Source organism: Pongo abelii, chromosome 16 (genome assembly GCF_028885655.2).
Source record: "Pongo abelii isolate AG06213 chromosome 16, NHGRI_mPonAbe1-v2.0_pri, whole genome shotgun sequence".
In the NCBI taxonomy this organism is placed as follows: Eukaryota; Metazoa; Chordata; class Mammalia; order Primates; family Hominidae; genus Pongo; species Pongo abelii.
Window position 1 is genome coordinate 93,998,904 of NC_072001.2, and position 22,409 is coordinate 94,021,312.

The 22,409-nt window shown below is 54.5% G+C and overlaps 1 protein-coding gene across 9 annotated transcripts; it reads left to right on the forward strand.

Annotated features, from left to right (window-relative positions):
- Positions 1–3,096: 3,096 nt before the first annotated feature.
- Positions 3,097–22,077, forward strand: MAN2A2 (mannosidase alpha class 2A member 2). Of its 9 annotated transcripts, XR_008513774.2 has the most exons (26): positions 3,462–3,780; positions 4,042–4,243; positions 5,002–5,151; positions 6,078–6,335; positions 6,406–6,550; positions 6,675–6,846; positions 7,202–7,329; positions 7,578–7,751; positions 8,147–8,333; positions 10,176–10,353; positions 10,929–11,131; positions 11,340–11,522; positions 11,686–11,800; positions 12,007–12,074; positions 12,220–12,385; positions 12,879–13,115; positions 13,373–13,495; positions 13,730–13,844; positions 14,126–14,259; positions 14,466–14,607; positions 16,980–17,113; positions 17,443–17,517; positions 19,070–19,264; positions 19,521–19,631; positions 20,508–21,015; positions 21,873–22,077. XR_008513774.2 is itself a non-coding variant. In XM_024232552.3 (25 exons), exons 3-25 carry the CDS (start codon positions 5,020–5,022, stop codon positions 20,658–20,660), a joined length of 3,528 nt encoding a protein of 1,175 aa, XP_024088320.1. In that variant the 5' UTR covers positions 3,097–3,331; positions 4,042–4,243; positions 5,002–5,019; the 3' UTR covers positions 20,661–22,077. The 9 variants fall into 9 exon arrangements, 7 of the variants coding, with proteins under 7 accessions (XP_024088320.1, XP_063572382.1, XP_054387860.1 ...); XM_024232552.3 differs by lacking the exon at positions 3,462–3,780 and adding an exon at positions 3,097–3,331 and having other exon boundaries at positions 20,508–22,077; XM_054531885.2 differs by having other exon boundaries at positions 4,823–5,151; positions 20,508–22,077.
- Positions 22,078–22,409: the final 332 nt, after the last annotated feature.

Consider the following 22,409-nt stretch of genomic DNA (forward strand, 5'->3'; position numbering starts at 1 on the left):
ATGATTCTATTTTATGAAGTTCAAGAACAGGCAAAACGAAGTTACAGAGAAGTCAAATTAGTGCTTATGTCTGGAGGGTCCTGATGGAAAGGTGTGTGAAGATGGAGGAGAAAAGGTTCACCATGGTGCCCTTACAACCATGTACGTCTCTACATGGGCCACATAGGCAAGGCTGGACCACAGTCTGACAGCCACTATGGTGTGCTTAGGGACTGCTTGGCCACTTGACACAGGGGAACATTTTGGGTAGATGGGAATGTCCTGCGTTTTGATCTGGGTGGTGATTATGCTTGTGTATGTATTTCAAAACTGATCAAGCTGTACACTTAAGATTTGTGCCACATAGTGTAAACTGTACCTCAATTTTTAAAAAAGAACCACCAGACAACAAACAAGAATTCTTGAAAATTGAGATTATCAGGCTGGGCGCGGTGGCTCACACCCGTAATCCCAGCACTTTGGGAGGCTGAGGTGGGCAGATCACCTGAGGTCGGGAGTCCGAGACGAGCCCAGCCAACATGGAGAAACCCTATCCCTACTAAAAATACAAAATTAGCCAGGCATGGTGGCAGATGCCTGTAATCCCAGCTACTCAGGAGGCTGAGGCAGGAGAATCGCTCGAACCCAGAGGCAGAGGTTGCGGTGAGCGGAGATCGTGCCATTGCACTCCAGCCTGGGCAACAAGAGCAAAACTCTCTCTCAAAAGAAAAGAAAAAAGAAAATTAAGATTATCACCAAAATGAGGCTGAGCGCGGTGGCTCATGCCTGTAATCCCAACACTTTGGGAGGCCGAGGTGGGCAGATCACCTGAGGTCAGGAGTTCAAGACCAGCCTGGCCAACATGGTGAAACCCCATCTCTACAAAAAATAACAAAAATTAGCTGGGCATGGTGGTGCGTGCTTCTAATCCCAGCTACTCGGGAGGCTGAAGCATGAGAATCACTTGAACCTGGGAGGCAGAGGTTGCAGTGAGCTGAGATCACGCCACTGCTCTTCAGCCTGAGCGACAGAGTGAGACTTTGTCTCAAAAAAAAAAAAAAAAAAAAATTCACCAAAATGGAAAATTCAATAGAAGGGCTGGAAAATAAATCTCCCAGAACACAAGGCAAAATATGAAAAGACAAAGAGGATGATGAGCCCAGTCTAGGTCTAACACCCTAATAACAGGCATTCCAGTGAGTAAACAAACCTGGAAAGCTGTTCCTGATGGTGATAAAAGAAGTGGCAGTGGAGTGCAGTGGCTCATCCCTGTAATCACAGTACTTTGGGAAGCTGAGGCAGGAGGATCAAGGCCAGCAGTTCAAGGCTGCAGTGAACCGTGATCACACCACTGCACTCCAGCCTGGGTGACAGACAAGAGCTTGTGGAAAAAAAAAAAAAAAAAGCTGGGCACTGTGGCTCATATCTATAATCCTGGAACTTTGGAAGGCCAAAGTGGGAGGATCGCTTGAGCCCAGGAGTTGGAGACCAGCCTGGGCAACACAGTGAGACCCCCCACAACCACAAATCAAAAAATTAGGGCCGGGCACAGTGACTCACGCCTGTAATCCCAGCACTTTGGGAGGCCGAGGCGGGTGGATTACCTGAGGTCAGGAGTTGGAGAACAGCCTGGGCAACACAGTGAGACCGGCCTCCTACAAAAAATAAAAAAATTAGGGCCGGGCACAGTGACTCATGCTTGTAATCCCAGCACTTTGGGAGGCCGAGGAGGGTGGATTACCTGAGGTCAGGAGTTTGAGACCAGCCTGGCCAACATGGTAAAACCCCGTCTCTACTAAAAACACAAAATTAGCCAGGTATGGTGGCACATGCCTATAGTCCCAGCTATTTGGGAGGCTGAGGCAGGAGAATCGCTTGAACCTGGGAGGCGGAGGTTGCAGTGAGCCAAGATCGCGCCATTGCACTCTAGCCTGGGCAACAAGAACGAAACTCCGTCTCAAAAAATAAAAATCAAAAAATTTAAAAATCAAAAAATTAGCTGGGTATAGTGGCATATGCCTGTAACACTCAGCTACTCGAGAGGCTGAAGTGGGAGGATGGCTTGAGTCCGGGAGGTCAAGGGTGCAGTGAGCTGAGATGGTGCCACTGCACTCCAGCCTGGGAAACAGTGAGATATTGTCTCAAAAAAAGAAATGGTCATTAAATAAGAGATAGCACTGATCATTCTCAGCAAGCTAACACAGGAACAGAAAACCAAACACCGCATGTTCTAATAAGTGAGCGTTAACAATGAAAACACATGGACACAAAGAGGGGAACATCACACACCGGGGCCTGTCGGGGGATGGGGGGCAAGGTGAGGGAGAGCACCTAATGTATGTGGGGCTTAAAACCTAGATGATGGGTTGATGGGTGCAGCAAACCACCATGGCACATGTATACCTACGTAACAAACCTGCGATGTTCTGCACATGTATCCCAGAACTTAAAGGAAAATTTTTAAAAATGAGATGGCATTATATATCTCATTAATCAACTAAAACATTGTTTAAGCAATATCCAACAGTTTGTTATTGATGGTGTAAACTGGTACAGTCTTTTAGGGGAGCGATAGTGTCATCAGTCATCTCTGTCCTTATCTTTTGCCCGGATAACTTCACTGTTGCAAATTCATCATAAAATAACGTCTTAATCTGTTTGGGCTGTTAGGACAAAATACCATAAAGTACGTAGTTTATCAACAACAGAAATTTATTTTCTCACAGTTCTGGAGGCAGGGAAGTCCATGATAAGGCACAAGCGGATTCAGTGTCGGGTGAGGGCCTGCCTGTGGTGCACAGAGAGTGCTTTCTAGCTGGGTTCTCACGTGGTTGAAGGGGCCGACTCTCGGGGTCATTTGATACCGGCACTAATCCCATTCATGAGAGCTCTCCCTTCAAACTCTGTTCACCCCCAGAGGCCCATCTCCTAATACCATCATCACCTTGAGGGATTAGGATTTCAACATGAATTTGGGGGGTCACATTCAGATCATAAGTTATACATAACTTGAACAAAAATGTGGAATTCATGGAGATGTTCATTGCAGTATGGATTACACTGAAAAACTGTAAACAACCTAGATGCCCAGTAAAACGGAAACAACCAAGAAAAGTCTGTGTCTTGTTCACTCGCTGGCAGGAAACATAGAGCAGACACGGAAAGGAAAGGGACTCGAGGAATGCGCTGTACCAACAGGAGGCAGCACCCCTTTGCCCAAGAGGCGCAACGACAGAAACCTAAGGCTACCTGAGCCGCAGCCGGGTGAGGCCGCGGAGAACGCACCCCCCCTACGCGGCTGCCGAGACGGAGGCGGGCGTTTCGACCACTGCCGGATCATGCGCTTACTCAAGTAGGATTCCGAAAAAATTCAGTCGCGCGTCCCTCCTGAGGTTCCGCAGCTAGCCAGGCCCGGCCCGGGTTGGTGCGGCTGCGCACTGCAGCCCAGCGGAGCGGGCCCGGGAGGCGCCGGGCGGGGACCGCGGCGGCCAGATCTCCTGTCAGCTCCGCCGGGCACACGCAGGCTGGGGCGGGCGGCGCGGCTATCCCCGCCCCGCACGCTGCTGGGCCCGGCGGCCTCAGAGGCTGGCAGACCCGCGCGGGGCGGGCGCAGCGGAGCGCGCGGGCGGCCCGGGGCCCAGCGGAAGCGCGGCTGCGGCGCGCGGAGCAGGGGGCTACGGGTGAACGGGCGCACGCCTTCGCCTGCGTCGCTGCCTGCGCGTGGGCCGCCGCCCCCGGGCGTGTGAGAGCCGGCAGCTCGGCCGACTGGGCCCGGAGCGGCGCGGAGGCCGGGCGCTGACGGTAACGGGCCGGGTGCGCGCGCGGGAGGGCTCCGGCTGCCCCGACAGAGGCCGGTCTCGGGCTCGGGCGGCGGGAGCGCGAGCGGCCCTGCGGCGTCAGAGGGGCCAGGAAGGGGCTGGAGGCTGCCTGAGGCCCGGACCTGGCGCCTGTCTCTGCGGTCCCCCGGGCCGACGAAGTCGGAGCGGGTGGGGAGGGAGCCGGGCGGGCGGCCAGAGACGCGGCGGCAGGTGCCTGCTGTCTGTGATCCAACTCTCTCCCCAGCTCCACCCACAGTGGCCTGGACCCAGTCTCTAAGGGCTGAAAATATTGCCCGGCGGCTCCCGAGCAGAATCAGATCGCGCTAAGTAGGGCACAACGCAGAGGCGACAACGCTCCTCGGCCCAAGGGCCCGCGGAGCAGACTCAGGAGCGCGGTCCCGCCCACGCTTGGCTCCGCAGTTAGCGTCCTCCCTCCTCCTGAGCAGGCAAGCGGGGCCCGAGGGCGGTGGCGGCGGGGGGCACGGGTCCTCTGAAGCTGCCTCGCATCTGAGCACCGGGCCCCGTCTCTCCCTTCCCAGGGGGCCTTCGGCATCACTGCAGGCTTCCTAGGGGTCCCCTAAGTGCTCTGCAAACCGCGGCTGGAAGTTTCTCACCGCAGGAAACAGTAGAGAAACAGGGAGAACACACAGGGCTTGCTTTATGCTAGAAACACAAGCATCTTTCTTCTTTATTAGAAAGAAACTCATTCTGTGTTTCTGAGAAAGGATTTGTGCCAGGCACTGTTTCTGGTGAGTGCCAGTTTGACCCGAAAGGGCACTGAGAAAGGCTTTCCTATCAGTCTCTTTGGGTTCTGGCTAAACTTTTAAATCAGACAAAATAGAGACTAGCTTATTCACCTGAAACTAGAAGCACATGGCCGAGGAGCCTGAACAGGCACCTCCTATCTATGCAGGGAAGCTGTGTAATCAGGAGCTTGTGTGGTGCACTCCAGTCAGAGCTGGGACTCTTATCCTGGGCCCGTTTTTCATAGCACCAGCCAAAGGAGAGCGTCCTCTCCACCCTAGGGGCAGAGCTGCTACCAGGACCAGGTGGGCCAGCCCCAGATGTGCTGCTTGTGTTACTTGGAGCCAGGCAAATGGATGTTCCTTTGCAACAGCCCTCAGGAACTCACTGGGGCATTTGGTGGAAAGACTGCCACGGGCATTTTGCATGCTGGAGCTACAGATGGTGTCCTTTCTGCCAGGTGTGTGTGGAGGCCAGTATGAAGCTGAAAAAGCAGGTGACAGTGTGTGGGGCTGCCATCTTCTGTGTGGCAGTCTTCTCGCTCTACCTCATGCTGGACCGAGTGCAACACGATCCCACCCGACACCAGAATGGTGGGAACTTCCCCCGGGTGAGTCGTGCCTGGTTGCTAATTTCTTTGTATACAAGTCATCTGGGCTCAGGGTATGCACCTCCCACCCCCTCGCCCCCCCCCCCCCCCGCTGGAAGGTAATGTCAGTACAGGACGGGAGCCTTCCTTCCCAGTAGTCAGGTTTTGTAGAAACCCTCAGCTAAAAACAATGATGGCGAAAAGAAGGAAGAAAGAAAAAAATGTCAATGGCAATGAGTATTGTCACTGTTCTCCTGAATTTTTTTCTTTTCTTTCTTTCTCTCCTTTTTTTTTTTTTTTTTTTTGAGACAGAGTCTTGCTCTGTCACCCAGCCTTGAGTGCAGTGGCACAATCTTGGCTCACTGCAACCTCCGCCTCCCAGGTTCAAGCAATTCTTCTGCCTCAGCCTCCCGAGTAGCTGGGACTACAGGAGCCTGCCACCATGCCCGACTAATTTTTGTATTTTTAGTAGAGACGAGTTTTCGCCATGTTGGCCAGGCTGGTCTTGAACTCCTGACCTTAGGTGATCCACCCACCTTGGCCTCCTAAAGTTCTGGGATTACAGGTGTAGGCCACCGCGCCCAGCCCCTCCTGAATTTTTGGCAGACATTGCTAATTGATTGCAGCATTCTTTGACATTAAGCCCTGCTGAAATCCTTCTCAGCACAGGCAACACCGATTGTTGAGAATAGGTAGGTGGAAGGAAATCTTTGCCATCCCTGAGCTAGAGAGTGATGGTTCTCCCAACCCAAGTGGAGTGTAGTCCTCAGTGGTGATGTGCACAGCTCCCTTTATCTGAACGGTGTCATCTATCCCTGTAGGCTCATGGTCTGGCTTTGACTGATGAGGGAAGAATTGTAGTCAGGCCTCAGCTGGTAGACCCCAAGCAGAGACCCTCCCTGTGGCATAAGGAGCTGTGTGTGATTGCTTTCTGGTTTTTTTGGCAGAGCCAAATTTCTGTGCTGCAGAACCGCATTGAGCAGCTGGAGCAGCTTTTGGAGGAGAACCATGAGATTATCAGCCATATCAAGGACTCCGTGCTGGAGCTGACAGCCAACGCAGAGGGCCCACCCGCCATGCTGCCCTACTACACGGTCAATGGCTCCTGGGTGGTACCACCGGAGCCCCGGCCCAGCTTCTTCTCCATCTCCCCCCAGGACTGCCAGTTTGCTTTGGGGGGCCGGGGTCAGAAGCCAGAGCTGCAGGTAAGAGTCAGAGCTGGCAGGGACGTACAGCGGCCACAACTGGGGTACTGAGCTGCAGTTCACCTGGCAGATGCTCACTGTGTCGGAGGAGCTGCCGTTTGACAATGTGGATGGTGGTGTGTGGAGGCAAGGCTTCGACATCTCCTACGACCCGCACGACTGGGATGCTGAAGACCTGCAGGTGTTTGTGGTGCCCCACTCTCACAATGACCCAGGTGAGGGCCCTGCAGACTCCTAGGAGCTGGAGTGTGGAGCGGGATTTCTGATGGCCAATACAAGGGAGGGACGTCGAAGAAGAAGATGGTGGCATCCTCAGGGGACCCTACATTGGCTCCCTAGGCTGGATCAAGACCTTTGACAAGTACTACACGGAGCAGACCCAACACATCCTCAATAGCATGGTGTCTAAGCTGCAGGAGGATCCCCGGCGGCGCTTCCTCTGGGCAGAGGTCTCCTTCTTCGCCAAGTGGTGGGACAACATCAATGCCCAAAAGAGAGCGGCAGTCCGAAGGCCAGTACCAGGCGGGGAGGCGTGGGAGGGCATCGTCTGAGCCCCAGGCTGGGTGGACAGGTCTTACCTTAAGCTGTGGGTGCCAAGGTGGCAGGGAGAGGCCCAGAGAGCTGTGGAAGAGATGAGTGATGGTGGAGGGAGGGAAGGCAAAAAGAGATGGAGGTTCTGAGATAAGCGGGGCCGGGACAGCCTGGAGGTTGGCTGCAAGGAAAGGAGGGCAAGTGTGTGTTCTCTTGGTCCTGGGCTTGAGAGAACTGGTTCAGTGAGGCCAGTGCACACAGGCCCTGACATTTTCTGGTTGGCAGGACCGAGCAAAGTGTCCTGCTCCATCCTGAGTGTGAGTCCTTAACTATAGGCTGGTAGGAAACGGGCAGCTGGAGATTGCGACAGGAGGCTGGGTGATGCCGGATGAGGCCAATTCCCACTACTTTGCATTGATTGACCAGCTCATCGAAGGACACCAGTGGCTGGAGAGAAATCTTGGTAAGTCCGGGCCCAGGCCTGGGGGTCTGCCCCCCGGGCTGGGCCCACAGTGCTATGGCAGGGGCTGTAAGGCACAGGGATCGGCAGGAGGTGGTTCCTTTCTAGGCAGATCCCACCATGTGGGCCTGGTGTGATGTCATCTGTCCACTCACTACCAGGACAAGAGCTGGGGTCCCAGCACCTGGGAGGCCGGGAGACCAGCCCCTGAGGTGTGTTCAGGGCCTCTCTGGCTTCCATGCCCTGCCCAGGTGCAACCCCCCGCTCTGGCTGGGCAGTGGACCCCTTTGGATACAGCTCCACCATGCCTTACCTGCTGCGCCGTGCCAACCTCACCAGCATGCTGATTCAGAGAGTGCACTATGCCATCAAGAAGCACTTTGCTGCCACCCACAGCCTAGAGTTCATGTGGAGGCAGACATGGGGTAAGGCCAGGTAGGGTAGAGGGGGTCACTGCAGCATAGTCTTCACTGGGGAATAGCAGGGATATCAGAACTAAGACTCCCACTGTTCTTCAGAGCAGACCTGCAGGTACTGGTGTGGACTGCCAGAAATGGTCGCACCCTCTGGTTAGGGGAGGGTCACGTTGACCTCTGGCCTCTACAGGGCCTGTTGTCCCAAGGGCTTCAGCGTGCCCTGGGTGCCCGTCCCCTGAAGGAGCCCCTCATGGCTTTCTCCCTGGCCTACACACTCTCTCCAGCCCTAGGTCCAGTTACAGCCTCACAGTCTATCAGGGCTGCCTTTAGCCTGAGCAGATCCATGCCCTCCTGACGTCCCGAGGCTGCCTGCTGGTGGTGACCACGTGGTGTGTCTTCTGCAGACTCGGACTCCAGCACAGACATCTTCTGTCACATGATGCCCTTCTACAGCTATGACGTCCCCCATACCTGTGGCCCAGATCCCAAGATCTGCTGCCAGTTTGATTTCAAACGCCTGCCTGGTGGGCGCATCAACTGCCCTTGGAAGGTGCCACCCCGGGCCATCACAGAGGCCAATGTGGCAGAGAGGTATCTGTTTCCAGCCCTTTCACTTCACAGAGGATTCAGGAGGCCTAGCTCTGGTCTGGGCCGTGCCACGTGGAGGGTGGGCTCAGGTGGTGAGTTGAGGCTCGCAGCATCTGCAGCAGCAGCTCCTTACTAAGTCTCTTGAAAAACTGGAATGGCTCTAGCAACCACCTTTCACAGAATGCTTTTATTTTCTCACATGAGTACTTTTTGATGCCCTAACAAACTGCCAGGGCCAGCTGACAACTTAGAGGTGAAGGATTCCCAGGTTAGATGTATGTTACAAACTTCAGGCTCATGTGCCTTCACTTAGTGCCAGTGTTCTGACTTGGTCTTAAGTCAACCACGAGAATCCTGTTCAGATCCACATTCAGTCCCACCAGATAGCCTCCAGCCTCTGAGAAAACAGACCTGTCCCTTTTGAGAGAATTTAGGGACCCCTAAAGATATCAATCACTCTTGCTGAAATCAAGCCCTGGGGGAAAGTGTTAGGTAAGAGTTGATCCAAACAACAATTTAGTCAGAACCTTAAGAATACAACAACTTGGATCAGTTTTTATGTTGCAATGCTCTGATTTCTCCCTGACGTCCAAGAGTTGAAATGTGACCAAAAGGGAAATAAAGTGGTCTTTTGTTTCCAGAAGTTTAAATGCCGATTCCAGGCAAGAATCTAGGGCTATGAAGGCATGATGTTTCTGAAAGCAGCAGTTGTGATCAGTGAGGCTGGCCTAGGTTTACAAGAACAGGCCCTGAAAGGTAACCGTTTTGTCCTTTGAAAGGCTTACTAGACTGATAAGTTAGGGGAAAGTGGTATTTGAGGAGTCCTCTCATGAGAACAAAGTAGAAAAGTACAAGCTGGGCCAGCGCCGCTAAGTAGATTAGTTGACTGTTTGGACTGTGATATTTATAACATGCCAATTAAAGTAGGAAAGGGCTTCTGCTGATGTGCTACAGGGCTGTTTTTCTTCTACTGATTTTGCCAGTAATTTGGATGAAAAGAAAATAAATGTTTATATATAGTTCACATTATGTACCAGGCACTATTCTAAGTGTTTTAACAAATATTCATTCATTCATTTTATTTTATTAATTTTAATTTTTTTTTTTTTTTTTTTTTTTTGAGATGGAGTCTCTGTCACCCAGGCTGGAGTGCGGTGGTGCAATTTCGGCTCACTACAACCTCCGCCTCCTGGGTTCAAGTGATTATCCTGCCTCAGCCTCCTGAGTAGCTGGGATTACAGATGTGCACCACCACACCCGGCTAATTTTTGTATTTTTAGTAGACAGGGTTTCACCATATTGGCCAGGCTGGTCTTGAATTCCTGACCTCAGGTGATCTGCCTGCCCTGGTCTCCCAAAGTGCTGGGATTACAGGCATGAGCCACCGCGCTCGGCCCATTCAATCCATTTTAATTCTCATAACATTATATGGGTACCTACTGATGTTATCCTTATTTTGCTAGAAATGGAGGCTCAGAGAGGTTACTTGCCCACGGTCTCTGAGCTAGTACTTGTGGAGCTGGTGTGATGTGGCTCCAGGGTCCAGACCCTTAACTTTGGTGCTGCATCGCTAACTGTTAGGCAAAATGAGGCGGGAGTGTCAGAACCAGGATCCCAAATATCTCAACAGCCTAGCATAAAAAACAACATGCCAGCTGTCAGAACTGCCCAGAGAACACCGGATTCCCCTAGGGCTGGGATTCATGTGCAGGAGGTGTCTGTTTGCGCTGAACCACTCCTCGATGGATGGGATGTCTTCTAGGGGCTTCCTGGCAGAATGGCTGTGTGTGGTGCTCTTTTACCGATAAGACTTCATGTTGGGCCCATGTTTTCTTCCTGCCCCAGGGCAGCCCTGCTCCTGGACCAATACCGGAAGAAGTCCCGGCTGTTCCGAAGCAACGTCCTCCTGGTGCCTCTTGGAGATGACTTCCGATATGACAAGCCCCAGGAGTGGGATGCCCAGTTCTTCAACTACCAGCGGCTCTTTGACTTCTTCAACAGCAGGCCTGACCTCCATGTGCAGGTGTGAGGGGCACTTGGCTGGGGAGGGGGCCTCACAGTGCTGCAGCCCATCCCTTCCCATGAGACTGTGCCCTGGGTTCCCAACTCGGGCAAGGTGCCCCCCCCCTCTTTTTTTTTTGAGATGGAGTCTCACTCTGTTGCCCAGGCTAGAGTTCAGTGGCGTGATCTCGGCTCACTGCCAGCTTCGCCTCCCGGGTTCACGCCATTCTCCTGCCTCAGCCTCCCGAGTAGTGGTGCCCGCCACCACACCTGGCTAATTTTTTGTAGTTTTAGTAGAGATGGGGTTTCACTGTGTTAGCCAGGGTGGTCTCGATCTCATGACCTCGTGATCCACCCACCTCGGCCTCCCAAAGTGCTGGGATTACAGGCGTGAGCCACTGCGCCTGGCCGAAGGTGCCCCTTTTATGTCAGAATTAATTCCCAGGCTCCCCTACTTCTGTTAAGTCTAGAATGGCAGGATGTACAGTTCCTGCTTCTGAGGCCAGAGCCCCTGCCTCACCCCCAACTGCAGCACTGTGGCCACAATTTCCAGGAGGCTCTAGAACTGATGGGAGTGGGTTTTTGGGGTTCCCACAGGCCCAGTTTGGCACTCTTTCTGACTATTTTGATGCCCTGTACAAGAGGACAGGGGTGGAGCCAGGGGCCCGGCCTCCAGGGTTTCCTGTGCTGAGCGGGGATTTCTTCTCCTATGCGGACCGGGAGGATCATTACTGGACAGGCTATTACACTTCCCGGCCCTTCTACAAGAGCTTAGACCGAGTCCTGGAAGCCCACCTGCGGTGAGACCCTGTCCCCGCTTCCAGGCTGGAGGGGGAGAGTCAGCCTTTGGGGTTTAAGGAGGGGCTGGATCGGCTCAGAAGGGAATAGATAGGCCCAGAGGCTAGGGCAGGTAGAGAAGGGGTGGGAAGGAAGGAGGCTGGACTGGCAGAGTGTGGGTGGGCCCTGGCTAGTGGTGCAGGCTGGCAGCTAACTTCTCTCTCTGGGCAGGGGGGCAGAGGTTCTGTACAGCCTGGCTGCAGCTCACGCTCGCCGCTCTGGCCTGGCTGGCCGGTACCCACTGTCTGACTTCACCCTCCTGACGGAAGCTCGGCGCACACTGGGGCTCTTCCAGCATCACGATGCCATCACTGGCACAGCCAAGGAGGCTGTGGTGGTGGACTATGGGGTCAGGTGGGAGCCTTCTCTTTTCCCTTGTCAGCTCCCCTGCTCACTGTCCCAAAGAAAGGACATTGGGTGGTCAGGGGGTAGGCCGGCCTAGGGCTTGTCCTGCTGACAAGGCAGACAGCTTCCCTATGGTGATCTTCTCTCCTTCCCTCTCCTGCGCCACCCACAGGCTTCTGCGCTCCCTTGTCAACCTGAAGCAGGTCATCATTCATGCAGCCCACTATCTGGTGCTGGGGGACAAGGAGACCTACCACTTTGACCCTGAGGCGCCCTTCCTCCAAGTGGTGAGCCCCTCCTGGGTCTGCATGGGGACCCTCTGGTGTGTGCAGGTCCCATCCCAAGAGCTGCTGGATGGAGGTGCCACTTCTTTTTCCTTCCCCGTCCGGATGAGTTCTGTGCCCAGCGCAGCGCTGGTCCACACCCGGGACAGGTGGGGTGGGAGGAGGCTGAGCCCATGATGGTTCTTCCCTTCCGGCCCACTGAATTCCAGGATGACACTCGCTTAAGTCACGACGCCCTCCCAGAGCGCACGGTGATCCAGCTGGATTCCTCGCCCAGGTAACCTGGACTACGCCATGTGCAGAGAGGCAGAGCCATTCCTGGCTCTCAGGCCCCTCTGCCCCGGCATGTGCTGAACCCGTGCAGGGCGCTTGCCCTGGCCTGAAGCAGCAGCCTCCTGGGTCAGCCCACCTTCTACGCACAGGTTTGTGGTCCTATTCAACCCGCTGGAACAGGAGCGATTCAGCATGGTGTCCCTGCTGGTCAACTCTCCCCGCGTGCGCGTCCTTTCGGAGGAGGGTCAGCCCCTGGCCGTGCAGATCGGCGCACACTGGAGCTCTGCCACCGAGGCGGTCCCTGACGTCTACCAGGTGAGGTGCGGGCTCGTCAGGTGGGCCTGGCCCTCTGCCCATCGTGGGCCCCTCCCCACCCGGCGACGCCAGCCTCCCATCCTCCTGCTTGTGGCCCTGCTGCTCTCCAGGCTGAGGACAGGTGTCCTGGGGAGGGGGTTGTCCAGAAGACAGGCACTCTTGGGATTTGAGTGTGTCCTTGAAAAGAAGGGGAAGGTTGGTATGGTAATAGTAATGGTAAAAAATAGCAGTTATAATGCCCCATCATTCAGTCATTCAATGTTTATCGAAAGCTTAATGTGTGGTTGCCACTTCATACTTTTTCAAATATCACTTGAGAATCATAAAGTCTGATGAGGAAGAAAGGACAAATCATATCACCTCCACTTTGGAGGAGGGGCAGAGGCCCAGCGGGTGCAGGGACTTGCTCAAGCCCTCTGTTACTAAGCCAATGCCCCAGCACCCCTGTGGCGAAAGCCGTGCCCCCACTTCCTCACCCCTCCTGTGCCCACAGGTGTCTGTGCCTGTCCGCCTGCCAGCCCTGGGCCTGGGCGTGCTGCAGCTGCAGCTGGGCCTTGATGGGCACCGCACGCTGCCCTCCTCTGTGCGCATCTACCTGCATGGCCGGCAGCTGTCCGTCAGCAGGCACGAAGCGTTCCCTCTCCGTGTCATTGACTCTGGCACCAGTGACTTCGCCCTCAGCAACCGCTACATGCAGGTCTGGTTCTCAGGCCTTACTGGGCTCCTCAAGGTAAAAGGCCAGGGTGGTGGGGAAGGGCCAGGGGCCAGAGTAGGGCGTGTGTGGTGGTGGCACTGTGCAGAGTGGCCTCCCGGCCCTGTGCGCATTCTGCCACCTGACCCACAGTGGACCCAGGCCCATCTCAGCTCCAGCCTGACAGCATGGGGAAGCAGGGCACAGCTCCTTGGGGAAGCTATACCGTGTCCTCCCAGGAGGCAGGCCTGACATGCTGGTGTGGGGCCAGGGGTCAGGGCTGTGTTTTTTGGCAGAGCATCCGAAGGGTGGATGAGGAGCAGGAGCAGCAGGTGGACATGCAGGTCCTTGTCTATGGCACCCGTACGTCCAAAGACAAGAGTGGAGCCTACCTCTTCCTGCCCGATGGCGAGGCCAAGGTACCCTAAAGATGCCTTGAACAACCTGGCAGGCCCCGGGAGGTCTCACTAGCAGGGAGGGCAGGAGGGGGCACAGGCCTTCCCCAGGTTTATTGCTGCCTGCCAGGGGCCTTGTCTTTCCTGTTCAGCCCAGGGGTATCTGGGAATAGGTGCTCTCTTGCCCAGCCCTGGGCTGGCACCTTCCTGCTTTGCCCTCTGTGCTGCAGTTTCAACAGCAATCTGCTCTTTCCCTAGCCCTACGTCCCCAAGGAGCCCCCCGTGCTGCGTGTCACTGAAGGCCCTTTCTTCTCAGAGGTGGTTGTGTACTATGAGCACATTCACCAGGCGGTCCGGCTTTACAATCTGCCAGGTGAGCCCTGCATATGAGGAAGGGTCCGGAAGGAGGTGTGGGCTCCACAGCTGTGGTGTATTCTTCCTTCTGCTGCTTCTCTGTTCATACGTCTGTTCCGTATCATTTGAGACAGGGATGCTCCATTCTCTTGGAGAAAAAGTCATCCAGAAATGCCCTGGGAATTTCTTGGGAGGTTGGACAGAGCCTCTCCCCAGCTTGGCTCTGATCCCCCAGCCCAGCCTCTTAGCTGTGGTTCAGCCTCACACCTCTCCATGCCCCCACTTTGTTCCTGTGCCCAGGGGTGGAGGGGCTGTCTCTGGACATATCATCCCTGGTGGACATCCGGGACTACGTCAACAAGGAGCTGGCCCTGCGCATCCATACAGACATCGACAGCCAGGGTATCTTCTTCACAGACCTCAATGGCTTTCAGGTGACTCCTGGGCCTGGGTCTCGGAGACCCCACAGAGTAGAACTTGGTCTCTGCTTTTGCCCCTGTCACAGGCCCTGGGGGATGATCTGCCTTGATGGAGAAAGATGAATGAGAGGCGAGAGTGATCGGGGACTTCTTCGGTCTGGGGACCGCTTGGGCCCACATGGTGCCTGGGTGCCCTTGATCTGCTGGCCTTGCCTCCACAGGTGCAGCCCCGACGGTATCTGAAGAAGCTCCCCCTCCAGGCCAACTTCTACCCCATGCCAGTCATGGCCTATATCCAGGACGCACAGAAGCGCCTCACGCTGCACACTGCCCAGGCCCTGGGTGTCTCTAGCCTCAAAGATGGTGAGTAGGGCCCAGGAGTTCTGCAGAGGGTATCAGACAAAAAGAAGCCCATCCCCACCCTCAAGGGCTCCCCACTCTGTTGGCCTCCCTTGCCTCTTTCTGGACTGCATCACCTCCATGCTTGGAGAGGGGGCAAGCCATTCAGAGCTCTTGGCACAGGAGGCAGGCACCTGCTGTCCCCTTCCCCTGGTGGAGGCAGCAGTGTAAGCAACTGGGTGGAGTGTCCTGCTGGATCCCCTGAAGAACCGTCAGGGTTACAACTCTTGAGGCCAAAGAAAGAAAAAAAAATGTCAAAAAGCAAAGCTAGGCAGAGTGGTTCACTCCCGTAATCCCAGCACTGTTGGGAGGCCAAGGCAGAAGGCCAGGAGTTTGAGACCAGCCTGGGCAACAAAGTGAGACCCAGGCTCTACGAAAAGATTTAAAAATTAGCTGGATTTAGTGGCACGTGCCTATAGTCCCAGCTACTCAGGAGACTGAGATGGGAGGATTGCTTGAGCCCAGGAGTTGGAGGCTGCAGTAAGCCAAGATTGTGCCACTGCACTACAGCCTGGTGACAGAGCAAGACCCAGTCTGAAAAAAAAGGCAAGAAGCATCAGGGTATTGAACAGTGATTCTCAGCTGAGGTGTGCAACCCTCTTCTGGGCGGGGATGAGAGTAGGGACAGCTTGTAAAGTGCACTCAGTGTTATGAAATATTAAGGAAATGAGAAAATTACATATTGTTGTCCTACTAGTGATCATTAAAAGAGAGACTGACATTCTTTTTTTTGTTTTTTGTTTTGAGACAGAGTTTCACTCTTTTGCCCAGGCTGGAGTGCAGTGGTGCAATCTCCGCTCACTGCAACCTCCACCTTCCGGTTTGAAGCGATTCTCTTGCCTCAGCCTCCTGAGTAGCTGGGATTACAGGCGCCTGCCACCATGCCCAGCTAATTTTTGTATTTTTATTAGAGATGGGGTTTCATCATGTTGGCCAGGCTGGTCTGGAACTCCTGACCTTGTGATCTGCCTGCCTCGGTCTCCCAAAGTGCTGGGATTATAGGTGTGAGCCACCACGCCCAGCCAAGACTGACGTTCTTAAGAATCAAAACGGGCATGGGGAGCACTGGCCTGGAGTCAGACCCGGGCAGCTGGTCACGCTGGCAGCTCTGTGTGGCCCCCATATCCTCAGGGCAAAATGAACAGTTTGCACTTGGTGGCATCTGAGGCCCTTGAGATCTGTCTCTGGGAAGAGCCCTTGTGAAGAAGGGCTGAGCCGAGAGCACCCAGTCAAGGCTAGGTGTGGCCCGATGGCTGGCAAGTGCGGGGGCCTGACTCCCTGCTGGGAGGAGTGTGCCTTTCTCTGCCAGGAGCAGCCCCTGGGCCATCTGTGTCATGACTCCTCACTGCAGCCCAATATCCCTGACTGGATTTCCTCCTCTACCCCTCTGGGATTTGGTGTTTGAAAAAATGACTGTCTTCTATACAAGGGATCCATTTTAGGGTTTTCAGACATCTTTCTGTGATTGTTCTGGGTTAAAAGACTGAGCAACTACACAAGTCAGTAAGGACTGGAGAGGTGAAAGGGAGAATAGGGCCATTTGTCCCGGTGGAATGTGGGGGCAGCTGGTGTGGTTTCCCTCGAGATCTTGTACAAGAACAGCTGCACCCACCTCCAACACCTGCACACACTGGGGCCTCTGTCCCCAACACATCAGCCATGCAGCGAGCCCCTGCTCCAAGCATACTCTAGAAAATAAAGCAAAGGTGTTCACCTGCTGTATCTTTTTCCCAGGGCAACCCCAGATGACACTTAATATGAGCCTCTGCCTGACTTGCCATCTGCTGTCCTTTCCAGAGCCCTACTTTTAACACACAGGCAGTCAGAGCTTGAGTCTGACCTGCTGGGGCTGTCTGGCTGTCCAGTGTAGAATAAGGGCAAGAGAGCCTGTGTTTTAGTCACAACAAAACCTGCCCAACCTGAGCAAACCTGCCCCAGATTATGGAGGTATGCAGCAACACTACCGATGGCTGTTGATCTAAGTTTTTCATTTCTGGTTTATTTTGTTGTATGTAACCCGTCCTGATTCGGTTTCCTGCCCGGGCCCCTAGGCCCGGTCCCTACTCCTGAGTCCCAGAGCATGGGGGGTAAACTGCCAGGGCCAGCCTGCCCCTTTCTGGGCCTCATGCTTCCTCATCTGCAAAATAAGGGCACAGGACCAGCCCCTCATCAGGTTCCCTCCCAGCTGTGGGAACCCGTGACCTCTCCTGAGTGACTCAGCTTCTGTCTCTCGAGCTGGGCTTTTCCGTCAGGGCCTGTGGCTGGGATTCTCCTTTGAAAGGTCAGTGTCTGCTTGGGGGTGGGGGCAGGCCAGCACTCACTGTTTGCTTCCCCAGGCCAGCTGGAGGTGATCTTGGACCGGCGGCTGATGCAGGATGACAACCGGGGCCTAGGCCAAGGGCTCAAGGACAACAAGAGAACCTGCAACCGTTTCCGCCTCCTGCTAGAGCGGCGAACCGTGGGCAGCGAGGTAACATCTGGGGCTGACGCCCAGGGAGCCAGGTCTGGCTAGTCCCTAGGGGTGGCCGGGGGGTCCAGCCTGGGGCTCGAGGAGCGCAGCTGGAGGAGGGCAAGGGAGGGAGAGTACGGCTGAATTCCTGGGGCGGGGGGAGGCAGTCTGGCGTTTTGTGTCCCATCTCACGCAGCCTGGCACCTTCCTCTCCCAGCAGCGCTCTGTCACCTGTGTCCCTCATGTTCGTCTCCCACTTTCCTCTGTGCTGCCCTCCGCTGCCCTGTCCCAGCATTCTCTAAGCCTGTGCTCCAACCCCGCTCATCTCATGGCTTTCTTTGCCCCACCAGCCTGACTTTTTCTCCAAACTGGCAGCCATGTTTAGGGGCTTGATCTTTCACAGCAGCAGGAGCGGTAACCGAGAGGTAAGGGTCGGCTCTGGGAGCGGGGAACTAGTACGAGCAAGGTGTAGCTGTGCCGGAGCCCAGGTGACAGAGCCCGCCGCTCAGTCACTCGTGCATCAGATAGATATTGAACACCTGCTTTACTGTGAGGACCCAGAGGGACATAAGTGCAGACAGTGCTGACTCTCCCCGGAGTTTACTCGTGAGTAGGGCGGCACGTAAAAATGCGTGTAAAAATGCGTACGCAGGGGAAAAGGGCTTTGTCTCACTGATCCTGAGGAGCAAGGTAATAATGTGGGCTAGGGACATCGAGGTCAAGGAGGTGTCACCCAGGCGTGGCTTTGGTGAATGGGGGTGTCATTCGAAGATATGAACCAGGACACAGGGTAGGAGGCAGGAAAGACAATGGGCTGGGGAACAGCAGTGAGTTCCTTAGTTACGCTGGAGCTACGCTATCCAGTACAGTGGCCAGTAGCCCTATATGGCTATTTAAATTACAACTAAATCAAGTAAAAAATTTGCTTTCTTATTCCTACTGACCACAGTTCAAGTACTCAGTGGCCACAAGTGGCTAAGTGGCTAAGTGGCTGCCGTATTAGACCATCTGGTGTCGGATATTTCCATCCTTGCAGAATGCCCTCTTGGCTGGTGCTGGGCTAGAGCGCTGGGGGGAGATCAGGGCAGACGGCAGAGCACCTTGGGTGCCTGCTAAGGGATCTGGACCTTATCCTGGCTAGGAAAGGACCAGGCTAAGGCAAGAGCTGAGCAAGGAGGGACACCATCAGAACTCTGCTCTCAGCATGTCACGCTGACAGTACGGAGCAGCTTGGATCTGTGGGAAGGGAGATTGGAGGAGGGTGACAGTGGGAGGCTGTTCAGGCAGGACATGCTGGCTGCTTGAACTAGGCCAGAGGCTGGAGAAGTTGCCGGTGGCTATGAGGACACTGCCCAGGTGAGACAGAAGAGGGTTTAGCATTACCTGGGAATGCAGAGGGAAGTGAGAGATGCTGGGCGCTTGGAAGAAGGGGGATGCCGGGGACAGAAGTCCAGAATATTCAGCCCAGGCCTGTGAGTCTGACGTCCAGGTGAGCTGCTAAGGAGTAGCCCTGCTGGCAGAGCCCCGGCAGCGCTGGGCCTGAGAGCCAGGCCGGCACTGTGGATGTGGTGTCACTCGTGAAGCCACAGGATTACCCAGAGCGCTCTGGATTGGAGGCCCGTGCTCCATGGTGAGGCCTGCGTCTGCCTGTCTGCCATCCTTCCTGCACTGTGGATCCATGTGTGAGGGGAGACATGGCTGATGGGAGTGGGTTGCTCATGATAGTGTTACGTGAGCAAAGAACTAAAAAGTAGAGAAGAAACGGCTTAGTGAAATAGCCCTCTGAGTTAGGGGAGATGGTAAATGTCTACACTTGAAGGGTTAGCGGAACCTCTCCGGGAGCCAGGCATGCCCTTGAGTCCAGGCACGCCAGGAAAGCTCCTTCCAAAACTGACCTGGGTGTGCTTTTATCCTGCCTCGTCCTCTCCCCTCAGCCTGGCTTTGGTCCCTCACCAGTATCTCGGGTCAATCTTGCAGGTCCAAGATAGTCACTCTACCAGCTACCCATCCCTCCTCAGCCACCTGACCTCCATGTACCTGAACACCCCGGCGCTCGCTCTGCCTGTAGCCAGGACGCAGCTCCCAGGCCCTGGTCTGCGCTCATTTCATCCTCTGGCTTCCTCACTGCCCTGTGACTTCCACCTGCTCAACCTACGTACGCTCCAGGCTGAGGTGAGTGTCCCTCAGCGTGACATGCTGAGAGCAGAGTTCTGACGGTGTCCCTCCCTGCTCAGCTCCTTCCTTAGCCTCCAGGATGAGGTCCAGACCCCTTAGCAGGTATTCGGCTCCAAACCTCCAGGACCAGGTTCTGGCCTTTCCTTACCCACACGCCTCCCTGTGCCAGCACTGCCTCTGGGTAGAGGCGCTGCTGCATCTCCGATCTCTGAAAGCCCTGCGCCCACTTCCCTGGGCACTGTCTGTCATCCAGGAGGACACCCTACCCTCGGCGGAGACCGCACTCATCTTACACCGCAAGGGTTTTGACTGCGGCCTGGAGGCCAAGAACTTGGGCTTCAACTGCACCACAAGCCAAGGCAAGGTGAGTAGGGTGGGGAAACAGAGCACCTAGGAATGGCAGGCGTGAGCTTGATAAGACTGGGCTGAGATTTGGTGACAGGCTGGGAGAAGAAAGTGTCACTCCAGGGCTTTCTGGAGAGAAGGGGGGGAGCTGTAGACATGTTTTCAGAGCTCCGGAGGCCTGGCAGGGGGAGTTCCAGACAAGGTAGATCACTTGAGAACTTTTGTTCCCTGAGGAGGGACCTCTATCAAGCAAAGTGGAAAACACCAGAAATAGAAACCAGAACCCATACTGTTGTTACTTTGTAAGCTCATATCAGCTGACACTGATAAATGTCCCCGGGTGCCAGGTCCTCTGCTGGGCTCCAGTGTTTCAGAAGTGAACCAAGACACGGTCACTGTTTTCACAGAACTCACAGCTCAGTGGAACGGTTCTTACCCGGAGATCTGTAGGCAGGCTTTAGGGTTGAGCAAATCTCAGCAAGCCCGTGAGACTGGATGCACTCATGTGTAAGAAGGCATGGTGTTGCTGAGAGGGGCCAGCTGGAACTGGAGTGCAGTGGCGTGATCTCGGCTCACTGCAACCCCCACCTCCCGGTTCAAGCGATCCTCCTGCCTCAGCCTCCCGAGTAGCTGGGATTACAGGCGCCTGCCCCCACACCCAGCTAATTTTTATATTGTTAGTAGAGATGGGGTTTCGCCATGTTGGCCAGGCTGGTCTCGAACTCCTGACCTCAGGCGATCCACCCACCTTGGCCTCCCAGAGTGCTGGGATTACAGGTGTGAGCCACTGCACCTGGCTGAGATTCTTAAAGAGGTAACAAATTGTAGATGAACAGCCGCATTCGTTAGTGTCTCGGCACCTAGCACAACCCTGCCCCTTCTCTTCTCTCCACAGGTAGCCCTGGGGAGCCTGTTCCATGGCCTGGATGTGGTATTCCTTCAGCCAACCTCCTTGACATTACTGTACCCTCTGGCCTCCCCGTCCAACAGCACTGATGTCTATTTGGAGCCCATGGAGATTGCTACCTTTCGCCTCCGCTTGGGTTAGGGCTTCTTGTGGCCTGAAGAGGAAGTTCATTCACAGAGACTGCCTCTTAACATGAAGATCATTGGACAAGCCACACGGGTATCCCATCCCGATCTGCCTCCCAGAACTGTGACACATTGGGCTCTGCCTTCATTTTCTGTTTATTGCTGCTGCTGTGTTTTGGGCGCAACCCACAAACCCAGTGATGGGTAAATAGGGCAGACGCCAGTGAGATCAGGGAGAGAAGGCCCTTGGTCAGAGTGGGCAGTGCCAGGCTCTGCTTTGGGTTGTGAGTGGACACCCAACTGGGCACAGGCTCAGGCACCCATCCTTTTTCCAAACGAGGATACAGAAGAAGTGGAAGCAGACAGAAGAGGTAAGGGAGGCTAAGTGGGTAACAGCCCAGCATCAGGGTCACTGTGGCAACAGCCGGCTCTAGGGGAATCCTGTGGTTACGTAGAGACTCCATGTCCTGGTGTGATGAGCAGGATCAGACTGACTCTGGGAGGACGGGGATGGGGACCCAGAGTTAGCAGTGGGGATGGAGCAGTAGAAGGAATCACTATTTCTCCTACGAGTCCGAAGGCCTCGCTGCTTTCTGTGATAGCTTTGCTGTAAGCGCCGCCTGGCCTGCATGCATTGGCTAAGAGGCTGCAGAATGGCAGGAAGGACTCGCTAGAGATGGTCATGGCCAGAGGTCATAGGTCACTTCAGGTAGCAAGACACCTGGCAAACTGGGCACTTGGCCTATGTACTGATTGGTGGGATGGTGGCAGGGGCGTGGGGTCCTCCGCCCTGCCGGAATTCTCTTTGGCTTTTGTGCTCTGTATGCTGCTGTCCCCAAGAGCTCTTTCTTATTATGGCAGGGAGTGGGGATTGGTCCTACTTTCTTTCTCTGGAAAGGAAAGCCTCCAAGACCCCATGTGCTTGGGCAGCTTGAGAAGGCGTTCAGCACCACGCCTAGCAGGCAGACCTTGAAGCCTCACCTTTAGTCTATCCTGCAGAGGTATTCCGTTCCTGGCACAGGGGACTAGGAGCATGTAGAGTATATGAGGAGGCAGTATGGCTGTGCAGGAGCCTTCATTTCAGCTTCAATTAATAGGGAAAAATTTATGATAGCTCTATAGATGCTGAAAAGGTATTTGGTAAGATTTAAAATCCATCCCTTATTAAAACTCTTAGTAAATTAAGTCTGGAAAGAAACACCCTAATCTAGATAAAGGTCTGTTTCAGAAACCAACAGTTACGGCATTCTAAAGAGTCAGACGCCACAGGCATTCCCATTAAAGTCAGAAACTAGCCAAGGGCATGCTGTTATTCAGCAGTGTCCCGGCACTGCTAACCCCTGCAACAAGCCAGATGAGGAAAATAAGGAAGAATTACAATTGTCATTATTTGTAGACAATAAAACTGCCTACCTGTAAAACCTAAGAATCAACTGAAGACCTGTTAAGAGTATTCTGTAAGTCAAGCCAATGATACACATCATGTTTCTGTCCACATACTGGTTTTCCCCAAATCAGCTGATAAATTCAGTGTAATTCCAATGAGATTGATACTTTGGAGTTGACAGTTCTAAAGTGCATTTGGGAGAGTGAATGTGTGAGAACACTAAGAGCACTCTGAACGATGATAATGAGTTGCGGGGTGGACTGCTGAGGGGAAAGGCACACGTCCTGCCAGATTCCCAGAGGATTCTCACACCACCATTACCTCACTCAGTGTGACCTGGAGGGGCTCAGACAGACGGGGGAGTCCAGAAACAGACCC